The sequence below is a fragment of the Rhodamnia argentea genome, chromosome 8 (assembly GCF_020921035.1).
Source record: "Rhodamnia argentea isolate NSW1041297 chromosome 8, ASM2092103v1, whole genome shotgun sequence".
Classification (NCBI taxonomy): Eukaryota; Viridiplantae; Streptophyta; class Magnoliopsida; order Myrtales; family Myrtaceae; genus Rhodamnia; species Rhodamnia argentea.
The window spans coordinates 8,969,627-8,982,236 of NC_063157.1; the positions used below are offsets into that span (position 1 = coordinate 8,969,627).

General features: G+C 41.3%; 2 protein-coding genes across 3 annotated transcripts; both read left to right on the forward strand.

Annotated features, from left to right (window-relative positions):
* Positions 1 to 585: 585 nt before the first annotated feature.
* On the forward strand, positions 586 to 4,343 carry LOC115736530 (PHD finger-like domain-containing protein 5A). Its single transcript, XM_030668270.2, has 2 exons — positions 586 to 724; positions 3,801 to 4,343. The coding sequence occupies exon 2, from the start codon at positions 3,847 to 3,849 to the stop codon at positions 4,177 to 4,179; it is 333 nt and encodes a 110-aa protein (XP_030524130.1). The 5' UTR covers positions 586 to 724; positions 3,801 to 3,846; the 3' UTR covers positions 4,180 to 4,343.
* Positions 4,344 to 4,702: 359 nt separating this feature from the next.
* Positions 4,703 to 10,188, forward strand: LOC115736529 (internal alternative NAD(P)H-ubiquinone oxidoreductase A2, mitochondrial). Of its 2 annotated transcripts, none has more exons than XM_030668269.2 (8): positions 4,703 to 5,362; positions 6,569 to 6,782; positions 6,916 to 7,076; positions 7,167 to 7,232; positions 7,479 to 7,642; positions 8,431 to 8,545; positions 9,422 to 9,601; positions 9,705 to 10,187. In XM_030668269.2, exons 1-8 carry the CDS (start codon positions 4,931 to 4,933, stop codon positions 9,855 to 9,857), a joined length of 1,485 nt encoding a protein of 494 aa, XP_030524129.2. In that variant the 5' UTR covers positions 4,703 to 4,930; the 3' UTR covers positions 9,858 to 10,187. The 2 variants fall into 2 exon arrangements, with proteins under 2 accessions (XP_030524129.2, XP_048140603.1); XM_048284646.1 differs by lacking the exon at positions 4,703 to 5,362 and adding an exon at positions 5,387 to 5,552 and having other exon boundaries at positions 9,705 to 10,188.
* Positions 10,189 to 12,610: the final 2,422 nt, after the last annotated feature.

The window sequence follows — 12,610 nt, forward strand, 5'->3', positions numbered from 1 at the left end:
TTTTTATCGAATCAAATAAGGGCTTGAAGTATCTCGATTTTAAATAAAGGCTTGAAATGTTTTTATTTGTTTAAATAACAGCATGAAATGAACCTTATTTTAAATAAAAGCTTGAAATGGTTTAAAAAAAGGGGATATAACCTCAAGGGCATTTTCATCATTTATTTTTTAAATATCTTTCTTTGTTTTTTTCGTTTTATATTAAAAAAAATTAAAAAAAGTTAAAAACCAATGGGGCGGCGGCTACAGAGGTGAGAGGGGGCTGTGTCTTATTTTTTTTTTAACTTTTTTATTTAAAAAAATAAAAAAGAAAAAAAATCAAAATACTAAATGACGAAAATGCCCTTGAGGCGAGACTTTTTTTTACACTACATGATTATTTTAGGCCCTTATTTGAAACTGTTGTATTACTTCACACCCTTATTTGAGAGGATGAAAATATTGCGGGCCTTATTTAATTTTTTTTTTTAAATGGCGAAAGGTACGGGGTACCGGTTCAGCAGGTGAAAAGTGAAAAAACCTTCGTGGACAGTCGGGATTCGTTCAACTCTGTTCCGAGCCGCCTATAAATGTCTGACGGCCGCCGTGACTCGAGCGCTAGAAACGTCCCATTTCTAGGTCGGTGCTTCCAGAGAAAGGTCCCTGCCCAAGCCGTCACACCGCCGGCGACACCGGTAACGGCGGTCTTCACCCTCCTGTGCGTACATATTAGCCTTGGAGAGAGGTACGTCTTGCGCTTGTAGTTTTGCCGTTGGGTCTGTCTGTTTAATCACCCATGGTTGCTTAATCGAGCATGTAGCAAAACAGACGCATCTTGTTCTAGGGCTTTGGTGAGTTCTCCTCTCGATTTCGGGCGGTTTGCTTCCTGCGTGGGTTCTCATGCTTGTTCTTTTACTTGCATTGTATTGGAAACCACTATGTGATTTGTCCGAGTCCGAACTTATTTTGTCTTTTTCCCCTTGGGAAGAGGATGGCGCGACTATTGTCCGGAGAGATCCTTTCTTTGGTCAATGGAGTTATAAGATTCACTATGTTGTTTCCAAGAACATGGGCAGGATTTAAGAATGAGTCCAAGAACATGGGCTGCCTTTCGGCTGTATTCCAGAATGCCCTTTTGACATAGCTTCGTGGTCTAGGCTCCCAACCCAGTACTTTGTCGTCTGCACCTGATTTGATTCATTTAGGCTGTGCTGAGTTTTGGGTGGTCCGATGGGATTTGTTGAGCCTAAGTGACCGTAATATAAGGCAATTGAGTGCATGCTGGTAGATATCTCTGATTTTCATGTGGTAAGGCCGCTGCAAATAATACCCTGAAACAATGAGCTACCTTGATGCTAGTGACTTGGGATTTCTTCCATTTTGGGTTAAAAGTCGAAAGGTTGTGCTTTCAGTTTCAATGAGATGTTAGGTGCTATGAAATTGTAGGTGTTTCCTTTGTAAACTGTAATGAAGTTACACAAAGAAATTTAGTCTCATAGTTTCATCGTATCAGTCTAGTGACGGAAAGTTGCAAGCATATTATTGTGTCTTTCCATCGCCAATTTTAAATATCCCTTTTGGGGACATTTGCTGAGAAGTAATTTGAATCTTTGTTTTCCCTTTATGTCATTTGTTTTTTCAGATGTGGCGCTGGGCTAATCCTTCCACATCCCCATTATGTTGGTTTTTTGAGTTGCAAAGCTTTCAAAGCACGCCACATGCGAAGGGCTTGATTTGGAAATTGGACAATTGGGTTCTATACTTTTATTATCTAGGATAGTATTGCCACTGCTCTATTTAGCTTTTTATCGACATCCTCCCCGAAGAAGACTTGTGCTTAGTTTGCAATGTTAGGTATATGGTGCTTTCCTACTCCAGTTAGTGTAGTTTGCAGTGACTCAGATAGTTGGTAAAATATAACTATAGTTGGTGAAATGGATCGTGACATGGTGTGAATTTGTGCATTTGCATGTTCTAGAGGTCTGAAACCTTCCTTGAGCTCTATGGTACCATGATGTCCGGAAATAATTCTTGGTCAAACGTGAGTAAAGTCAATAGAATTTATGACGAGCAATCATATTAAGCATGTTCTAGCTCTGTAACTTTTGTTGGACTGTGTCTGTTGAGCAACCCATACTCTTTCTGCTTGTTATCGGGTTATTTACAAAGAATTTGAGTATGCCCATGTTTCTGTCCCAGGAGGAACTGACAATCACCTGCTCCAATGCCTGGCAAATTTGTGCTTGTTTTTGGGATTAGGATGAGCAAAGAGCTATATCTACTGCGCGAGTGGGCGGGAATAGGTTTTAGCCGCCTCTGCTGTGTAGTAATAAGAAATTTCTCATTAATGGTTATAGGACAATGTCCCAAAAAATGAATAGATGTAGTTGTAACGCCTAGGTTTGGGTTCTTTGAGCTCAAAACTCTTGCGCTTTTCGCCATTACTCATAAGATTAATCTGCATCACAAGATAACAACTGCTCTTCGTTGGAAATAGATATCGGTAGGTGGATGGGTCTCTCTCCCAAATTGTTTTTTAACTCCTTTCGTTTTTCTACTGCTGTTCTGGTCCATCCCTCTCTTCCTCATTCTGCTTGCATCTCTCACCTTGTCTTTCTACAGCTCTTGCTGTGAATTATAGTAACCTCTTTTGGATATGGAACAGTTTACCCTTCAGGACTAAGTGCAGAGAAAGTTGAACCATTAGAAGGGAGAGCTGCATGTGTCACATTTTCCTATTTTTGTTATAGGTCTGGAGATTTTTCTTGTTTGATTTCTAGAGCTTGGGGACTCAAGACACTCCATACACAGTTTGTCTTTTCTGTCGCAAATGATTTCTTGCATTTTACTTGCCTTTAATCTTCATGGATGAATCAGTCCCCTCTACAATGCCATATCCAGGTCGTAACAAAAGTTAGATAGGGGCATGAGGCAAGGATGGCCCGGCCTTGCTTCGCGTTTATTTGGTCTTTATGATCTGTCACTTTAATGTCAAATCAATTTATTGTTGCATATCTATTTAGTCTCATTTCACATGATTGAATCAATTTACATTTGGTAACTACAACTTTTTGCCAGCATTGTGGCTCTGTCTTTCCTTTTCTTATGGGAGGATGGAGGGTTGTAGGTGAACAGTTGCTTCCATATAACCAAAGATTCAGTTAATTTCATTTCGATGATGCGTTTTTTGACGATATGCATTGCAGAAATACGAAGGAACCTCATTTTTGTTGTCTAGAGTTGTTTGCATATGTTGTTTCACCTAGTTTCTATCTGGCATTCTCACCCTTTGCGAAAAAGTCGATGGCTGCTAAACCAACTAGAGCCGGCTTACCTTCTGATTACCAAAAGCTATATGGGGAAAACAAAATCATACAGATAGCTTGTCCCATCATTTTGATGACTGCGTCTTGAAACTTCGTGGGATTTCTTCTCCTCTTAATGCTTATTCTGTCCACATCCAGATCTAGAAGTTGAAGCAAAACTTTAGTATGTTAAGTGTCACATTGTTTCAGCTGGATCTGGTCTATTAGACTGATTTGGCCTCTGGTCTGGTTTAGTACGCTATACAATTGCAAGTAAGCCAAAGTAGGTGTTTATCTGGTTCAACTGGCAAATTTGTTTCGGTTTGAACTGGATCTTGACTTTTATATATGTTGACTGTAAATTGTGAGATGATCAAATTTATCCTTTTCTATGATAGCCTGTTCATTTTTTAGTGAATCTTTGATATTGTGGCCTTTTTTCTGACTCAAGTGATTGCTGATTATATATGTTCAATGATGAGGAAGTATAACTTTGCATGGCTATGATATCTGCAGCTTCCCACTGTCCGTGATTTGCAGCTAGAGGCTTGTTGCAGAGAACATGGCCAAGCATCATCCTGATTTGATCATGTGCAGGAAACAGCCGGGAATCGCCATTGGACGACTCTGCGAGAAATGTGATGGGAAGTGTGTCGTCTGCGATTCCTACGTCCGTCCATGCACGCTGGTACGCGTATGCGACGAGTGCAACTACGGTTCTTTTCAGGGCCGCTGTGTCATCTGTGGGGGAGTGGGAATCTCCGATGCTTACTACTGCAAAGAGTGCACACAACAGGAGAAGGACAGGGACGGGTGTCCAAAAATCGTCAATCTAGGAAGCGCAAAAACCGATCTCTTCTACGAACGCAAGAAGTATGGTTTCAAGAAACGGTGATGGTTCTCGGATTGATGTGAACCAGTGGTATTGTTGAGATACCAGCTTCGATGTTATGATATCGGCTCTCTGCAATCCTGTTTAGCCTAACTTGTCAGAAATGTAATTGAGAAGCATGTGATGGATATTGTTCTTGGAGGAGATGATACTTTATGTTTTGGTCTCTGAATTAGTCATGGCATTCAGGAATTCTGTGGAGTGACTATGGAAAAAATTGGTCTGCTATGTTCTAAGCATTATTCTGTTTAGTAGATACGCTGCTCTTTTTTCCTTTGTTAACTATTGGGGAGCACAAGTTTCAGACTTTCTGTCACTGATGAGTCCGATGCTCCAGAACGGGACTAACATTATTAAATTCTTAATCAAACAATCCATACAGTCCAAACAAAGATTTTCACCTTCGAGAGTGAAGCAGCACGCCGAGGCTGCTTGATGCGCCGACCCTACGTTTCGACGATGCCTGCCCCTCGTAGAAAGTATCTTGTCGCCACGTACGCTTCAAGATCTCAACTCTCTCTCTCTCTCTCTCAGAGTCAGTACACACCACACTTGACCCATCCGAAGATTTCCATCCGAACGAAAGAAGGAAAGAAGCGGGAGCACGTGCGTTCATCGTTCTTGCTCTCCGAGAATTTCGGGGGCGACGTCTCATGTTGCCAAAGCAAAACCCGTTTTCAATCTTTAATCCCTGAATCGACTCCCTGGGAGTTCGATGAGGTAGCGGAAGCGGAAGATTTTAGAGACTCAAACAATGGCCTGGTTCAGAAGCTTCATTCAGGTTTCCAAAATCAAGAGCTCGGTACGACCCACCAAACCCACCCACTTCTTCACGCCCCTCTCGCACTTCAGCTCCGCTGCCGGACCGGCGGAGGCGGCGGTGCGGGAGCGATGGGGCCTGGCCCCGACGGGGCCCGACGATAAGCCGAGGGTGGTCGTGCTGGGCTCGGGCTGGGCGGGCTGCCGGCTGATGAAGGGCCTGGACACCAAGGCCTACGACGTCGTGTGCGTGTCGCCGAGGAACCACATGGTGTTCACGCCGCTCCTGGCGTCGACGTGCGTGGGAACTCTGGAGTTCCGGTCCGTCGCCGAGCCCATTGGGCGGATCCAGCCCGCCATCTCCTCCGCGCCGGGGTCCTATTTCTTCCTCGCCAAGTGTACCGGCGTCGATCCTGACAATCACATGGTAAAGTTTGTTCTCCGTGTGAAATCATCGCTCTTTCACGCGACTGCAACACCAAATTCTTGTTGGTGGTAGTGCTCGTGGACTTTGCTTTTGAGGGTCGTAGACAAAATCCTTAAGAAACACTTTAGAGGGGTTAAAGTATCGTTGGTTGCTGCGAAAATTTATGCGAGCTCGATTCATCTACTTCATGGTATGATTCAGTGTAGGTCCACATGTCGGCCACTATGATCGTTACAATTTGGCATGTCACTGAGGTTTTGCATGAATTGTGGTGGAATTTGCTTTTGGATATGTCTATTGCTTTTTGTGCAGGTAAATGCTTAAAACGTGGTAAAATTTATTTCCCCGTGTCTAATATGACCGGGCCATGATCCCCTGTTGGTAAATCTGTTCCAAGCATGTTCATTTTGTCGTAAGCCAATCCACTATTTGCTACAGTTAGCATTTATGTGAAGATGACCGTGTGCACTATGGGTTTACCATCAGGAGTATCCTCTACGGGCACTGGAAACAGTTTACCCTAGCTTAGGACTTGGGGTTCCTTCTTTAGTTTCCACAAATTGAGACAAATCGTTGAGCTGTTAGGTGTTACCTGTCGTGGACATCAGCATTCATGATCATATTCCTATTTCTCTAATGTTAAATTCCATTGCACAACAAAATAGAGAAGAAGTTTCCCGACGATAGTAATCAGATGTGGCTTTATTTGGCAGATCAATCGCACTTTGATTAGTTGGTATTACCGATTGGGTCATGAAATTGATGCGGTGATCTGGCTGCTGTTTTCATTTTGCACTGGCCTTGAGTAAAAGTGGGAGTGGAAGGAAATCAATAATCTCATTGCGAAAATTACGAGTTGGCTTCTTTTTAGTGGTCTTTATGTTGGATTCCTTGGATCTTTGAGTTGTCTTGTGGTCTGATTTCTCTGTGCATAGAAGCTTCAGATGTACGTCACTTTTATTCTAGAGTATTTTACTGAGCTGTTATTTTTAATGAACTGATTTCATGGGTAGAAGCAGCTCCCATTTCGTTTAATGGACATGCGAAATACATTGGAACTTTCCAATCGTCCTTTTCTGCTACTGTGTTAGTGCTTCACTTTCAGAAAAGATGATTTTTTTCCCTTTGAAACTTTATTCCATGATCAGAATGGAATCAACACTAGTTAGTGAACTCTTAATGTTAGTGCTTCTTTGGACGTTGAAGGTGCATTGCGAGACTGTAACTGATGGAAGCAACAGTTTAGAGCCTTGGAAGTTTAAAATTGCTTATGACAAGTTGGTTGTAGCGTTAGGAGCAGAGGCCTCGACTTTTGGAATCCACGGTGTGACTGATAACGCAATATTTCTACGCGAAGTGCACCATGCACAAGAAATCCGCAGGAAGCTGCTCCTGAACCTGATGCTATCTGATGTGCCTGGTATGCCATTACAGCTGGTCTCACATCATTTCAAGGCTGTTGCTGTCTTTTCCTTCTCATATCTTATTTGACATTTAGTCGAGCCACTCCGTTTACCCCATATGGTTTTAGTTTCAGTTTATCATGTATGCAGGCATTTCAGAGGAAGAAAAGCGCAGGCTCCTACATTGTGTCGTTGTTGGAGGGGGTCCGACAGGTGTAGAGTTTAGTGGTGAACTGAGTGATTTCATTATGAAAGATGTTCGTCAAAGATATGCACACGTGAAAGACTACATCCATGTTACCCTGATAGAGGTTTTTCCCATAGCAAATTACTTACACAAGTATTGGATTATAATGCATTTCAGCTTCGCCCAAAGCTAATTTTCCAAGTCATTATTACAGGCAAATGAGATATTATCTTCCTTTGATGATCGTCTTCGGCAGTATGCTACAAAGCAGCTGACGAAGGTGGGTGATGCTATCCAATACAGAGAATTTATTAGCCATGCGAGAAGACACCGCAACATCTTGATTATCTTGTCTTGCCATGTTCGCGTTGAAAGACTATTTTTTCAGTTGGTGCTTCAGCTGAAGGAGTCAGTGTGTCATAAAATTGAAAGAGAAACCTTCCTGGAAAGAATTTCTATTCCTAAAAGCATTCATTGAGACAAATCAATCGTTGCCTATTTCATCTATTTATTCTCGTATTTGCAGTCTGGAGTGCGTTTGGTCCGAGGTGTTGTGAAGGATGTCAAATCTCACAAGATAATTCTCAGTGATGGCTCGGAGGTCCCTTATGGGCTGTTGGTGTGGTCTACTGGTGTCGGTCCCTCACCTTTTGTGAGGTCTCTGCAACTTCCAAAATCCCCAGGAGGGAGGTAAACTCTTGATTCCACTTCTCTTAGAAATATTGTTTTGCGTTTTAGTTGAGAATGATAAAACTGCGATGCGATCTCTCTAATTTCAGATGGGTAGCTTCTGGTGAAATTCTTAAGATTCAGTGAATTTCAGTTTTAATGTTATTCTAAAAGAGAGTCGTGAGTTTGTTCGTTTAAGATGCTAAAAGGAAGGATGATAAATGATGAAAATACAACACTACTATGAATAGAAAGAACTTCAGGCTTATATATGTTGTCCAGGTCTTCACGGACATTTTGTTCCCCTTTACACTCTGATCTTAATTGTATGATGTGCTTTTGATGCCAACAATCGCCTAATTCTCTGCGAAGTAACTGGCATTTAAAGCTAGAAGGCTATAGGGTATCTACTAAATTAGGAAATAAGCAAACGGAATGGGTGACTGGGCAAGTTTTCCTTGTCTGTGGGAATCTGAACAGAACTTAAAATTTTTCAAACAAACTTAATCTTGGAGTTTATGACATTTTTGAGTGAGTGTTGCATCCTAATTATCAACCTGATGGATGTCTTCTCTACCCTCCATGCTTTTTATTGAGCATCGGTCTAGATGTTTGCTTAGAGTCCTCCCAGTGTTTCCATATAAATTGTTTTCTTTTGGGTTCCATTCATGTAAATTCCTTTGCTGCAGTTTTGGTGTTCTCCGGATATTATTTGCCAGTCTTTAAGTCTTCCTCTTCTGTTTGATGACATGGGAACTGTGTGCTGCACATGTAAATGGATGCTCTCCATCTGATTTTACATATTACAGGATTGGTGTTGATGAGTGGCTTCGAGTTCCTTCTGTTCAGGATATATTTGCAATTGGTGATTGCAGTGGGTTCTTGGAAAGTACTGGCAAGCCAGTCCTTCCAGCTTTGGCCCAGGTGGGCATCCTTAGCTTTTAGATCTCAATATCGTGTGTTTATTTATCACACCTAAAGGTTGGTAAGATCTGTCAAGGTGGTTGGTTTCTGTCCTTTTGTGCTGTTAGGCGTTTGTTGGCGGTGTTAAAATTTGCTTGTTCAGCTCAGTATATTGGTAAGCCAGCATTCTTTATTGATCAGCTTAGGAAACGATCAGTTCTTCAGAGTCACTATATCCGTTTACTGCTGAGAAAATTATTTGTAAGCTTCCTTTTTCGTGCGGCATTCTACGTTGGTTATATCTAACTCTTTCCAATGATGATGACCTGCAATCCTTACCAGAAAATGACCCATTTTGTAGTTGTTGCTCATTTCACTCTAGAGCTGAAATTTTGTAGCATTTCATGCTAAAATTTCGAAGTATTGCACTATGCATTTTAGATGTCTTTGTGTAGACCCTGAAATTTTTGGGGGTTTTGGGTTTTGTACCCCTAAAAAATGACACTAGTAACTTCTACTTTTGAATATTTCCTTTTCTCAAATCTCGTGGCTCTCATAATTTGATTTTTTTCTCATCACGACTTCTTAAAGCTTAAAACATTTGTTTCCATCTGCAAATTTCTGTAAGGAAAGTAAAAAGTAGGAAAAGAACCATAGACAACAAGAGACCTTATTCAAAGTTTTGAGGTAGAAACTACAAAGTCCGACACCAGTTAAGAATCTATGGAATGTACAGTGCCGTGTGCCAATATCCTAAAAACTTAAAGGGGCAAAGTAGCAGCTTCCCCACTTATTTGCAGTTCTACAGTCAAGAGGGCAGAGAGTATCAGCTGCTTAATTCATGATTGTTACTAAGATAGTCCTTGCCATTTGATGCATAATTTTCTGCATGAGCAGGTCGCAGAGAGACAAGGGAAGTATTTAGCAGAGTTACTAAACGGTGTAGCTAAAGCCGGAGGAGGGCAAGCAAACAGCTCCAAAGAAATTGCATTAGGAGATCCCTTTGTCTATAGGCATCTCGGAAGCATGGCCACCATTGGGAGATTTAAAGCTCTAGTGGACCTAAGGCAGAGCAAGGTGACCTAATCAGCTTTGATTGAACTTATGCTGGTAATCAAACAGGTCAATGGGCAGACTAATTTAGAGTTCATTTTTTTTTTTGTTAACCTTTCTTGCGCAGGAGGCAAAAGGATTGTCACTGGCAGGATTCACCAGTTGGATTATCTGGCGCTCTGCATATCTCACGCGCGTCGTAAGCTGGAGGAACAGATTCTACGTCGCCGTAAACTGGTTCACGACTTTCGTTTCTGGTCGGGACATAAGCCGAATATAGCCATCAGGGTCCAACACTTTGGATTCAAGACTCATGCTGGCGTTGATACTTCGTTGGTCCTTCACTTTAGGATATTGGTGACAGAGTGGCAAGAGGCTGGATGCACAACATTGTGTTGTGTTCTATGAAACAATAATGCTCAAAATGTCATGTGTATAATTCTCTCATAATAGGCGCAGATTTGCGTGTTTTCCACTCAATGCAGATTAGTAAGATGACATATATCTCGGAATGGTATGTTGATTCAATTATGCACCGTCATTTACCTGGTTTTTGCGTTTAGTACAGGGACGGATATTGGTTCCACATCATTTCCAAGAGGTAAAACTGTGGTATCAAGGAGCTTTGTTCTCTTTGAACAGTTTTTTGCAATGTACTGGCAACCGGCCTCAGTCGGTTTTTGTTTTTCAAGGATTTGGCCTTCGAGGTAGAGTACAATTTGTTTGGTCATATGGAATGGGCCAAATGGAGGTCTCCTTCATGGATAGATAAAGAAGTAGTGGCTGGGCTGGCTCCGATGATACGATGGGTTTATAAGATCTTTTTTTAGATTTTGGATGGCTTCATCACATTCTGGAGTCCATTCCATGGATGTATTCTTGCGTGGCAGCTTGAAGAGAGGTTCGCAGGTATGAGTAAGCTAGGCGATGAATCTGCTGATGTAGTTGAGCCGTCCAAAGAATGATTGGACTTGCTCGAGATTCTGGGGAGGAGGCATCTCTAGAATTGCTTTGATCTTTGCTGGATCGATCTCAAGTCCTCGTCTGCTTACTATGTAGCCTAGAAGCTTGCTTGAAGTAAGACCAAAGCCTAATTATAAGCTCGATTAAGCCTACGCTTGTATTTCCCGAGTCGGTTGCAAACTCTTGCAAGATTCACCAGATGGTGTTCGTTATTTCGAGATTTGACAATCATATCACATACATCAACTTCCATCTCAAAGTGTACCATGTTATGAAAGAGCGTAATCATGACCCTTTGGTAGGTTACATTACCGAGCCCAAGATAGATGACAATTGAACACCAAACGCAAGCCGGCTGGCGGGGAGATAAGCAATGTATATTCTCGGGAAAAGTGTATTGGAAGTACCCAAATTTGCCACGAAAATTCAATTAAATCCTAAAACTTTCAAAAAGTGTAATTAAGTTTTAAAACTTGTTACGAAGATGCATTCGAGTTATAAAATTTTCAAAAGGTGCAATCAAATCCTAAATTTGTTATATTGGTCCAATCAAGTCTTTTTATTGGTTGTAATTTTTGAAAATTTTAGAACTCGATTACATTTTTGTGACAAGTTTAAGGACTTCATTACATTTTTTGAAAATTTTAAGGGTAGAATGCACTTTCGTGACCAATTTTGGGACTCGATCGAATTTATAAAAAAAAGATAAGGACTCATTTACACTTCCATTACGGATTTTAGGACTTTCAGTACACTTATCCATATATTCCCCTTTCCTTCCCCTACAAATAGGTCCCTCCACCTCTCATTTTTCAGTGAAACCCTTCAAAATTGTTTTTCAATTTCATTTTTATCTTTTTTCATCATAATGATTTAAACAAATTCTAAAACTTTTCTATCATCCCAATTCTATTTATTCATCATGTAAAGGTGGAAAAGAACTTCCAATGTTTGTAGAATTTTTTTGACTCGAGATGGATGCCAATGGTGTCAAGAAGGCCGTTTGCAAGTAGAGGTGTCAATATTGGCCACCGACCCTAGGGGTGAGCATGGTTCCAGGGTAGAACCGAGGAAACCGGAACATGTAGGATCCGGTCAAATTCCATGTTCCAAAGTATGTAGGGTAGGTTTCGGGTTCCAAAACTTAAGGAAATGTTCCAACGCGTAGGTTCCGGGTTCCACTACCTAGAACCTAGAACCTAGATCCTAAAATAAATTTTTATATTTTTATTAGTATATATTTTTGCAAGATCCTACAATGTTTTATGGTGTCCGATGATGAGTGTATAATCTAGAGTCAAACTAATTTTTAGATTTCGGGTTCGAAAAGATGATAAACATGTTCCAATAGATTGGTTTTAGGTTCTAAATGTAATGCATACGGAACCTAAAACCACTCACATCTATTTTCTCTTAAATACCGTAGCGTTCACTCTTATTTTGCTTAACTAAAAATGAAAAAATAAAATAAAAGAAATTGATAGGTTCTCGGGTACCCTAGAACCGATCCTAGAACCTGTGACATGGTAGGTTTCGGGTTCCAAAAAATGAGGAACCTGTTCCGACCGGTAGGTTTCGGGTTTCGAGTGGAACCTGGAACCGGTCACCCCTAATTGACCCACGTTTTAACTCGCTTTTATATATTTGGGTCATATGTGGGTTTACTAAATTTAAAAAATTGGTCAAATATGGATCTAAACTTATAAAGCCTATTCAAATATGGGTTTTAATGGGCTTTAGCTTAAACCATTTTTGACTCATTTTTTACCCATGGGTTACAACTTTCCAAGGCCCTCACCCGCTACCGCCGCCACCGTCACTCCCTCACGGTCTCCTCCGGTTCACCACTCTCCTTCTTGCTTCACCATCCTCTTCACATCTTTCGGGAAAATCTTTGACTTCACTAGCCGCTGCTCACGTTCTCTCTCTCTCTCTCTCTCTCTCTCTCTGGTTGCGGTCTTATGAAGATCTCATTCAAGTATGTTGTGGGGCGTCATTGCGTGATGCTTTGGTTACAGATTGCGAAATCGAAGAGAAGCAGAAATGGCGGCTTACGTAGTATCCAGGCGC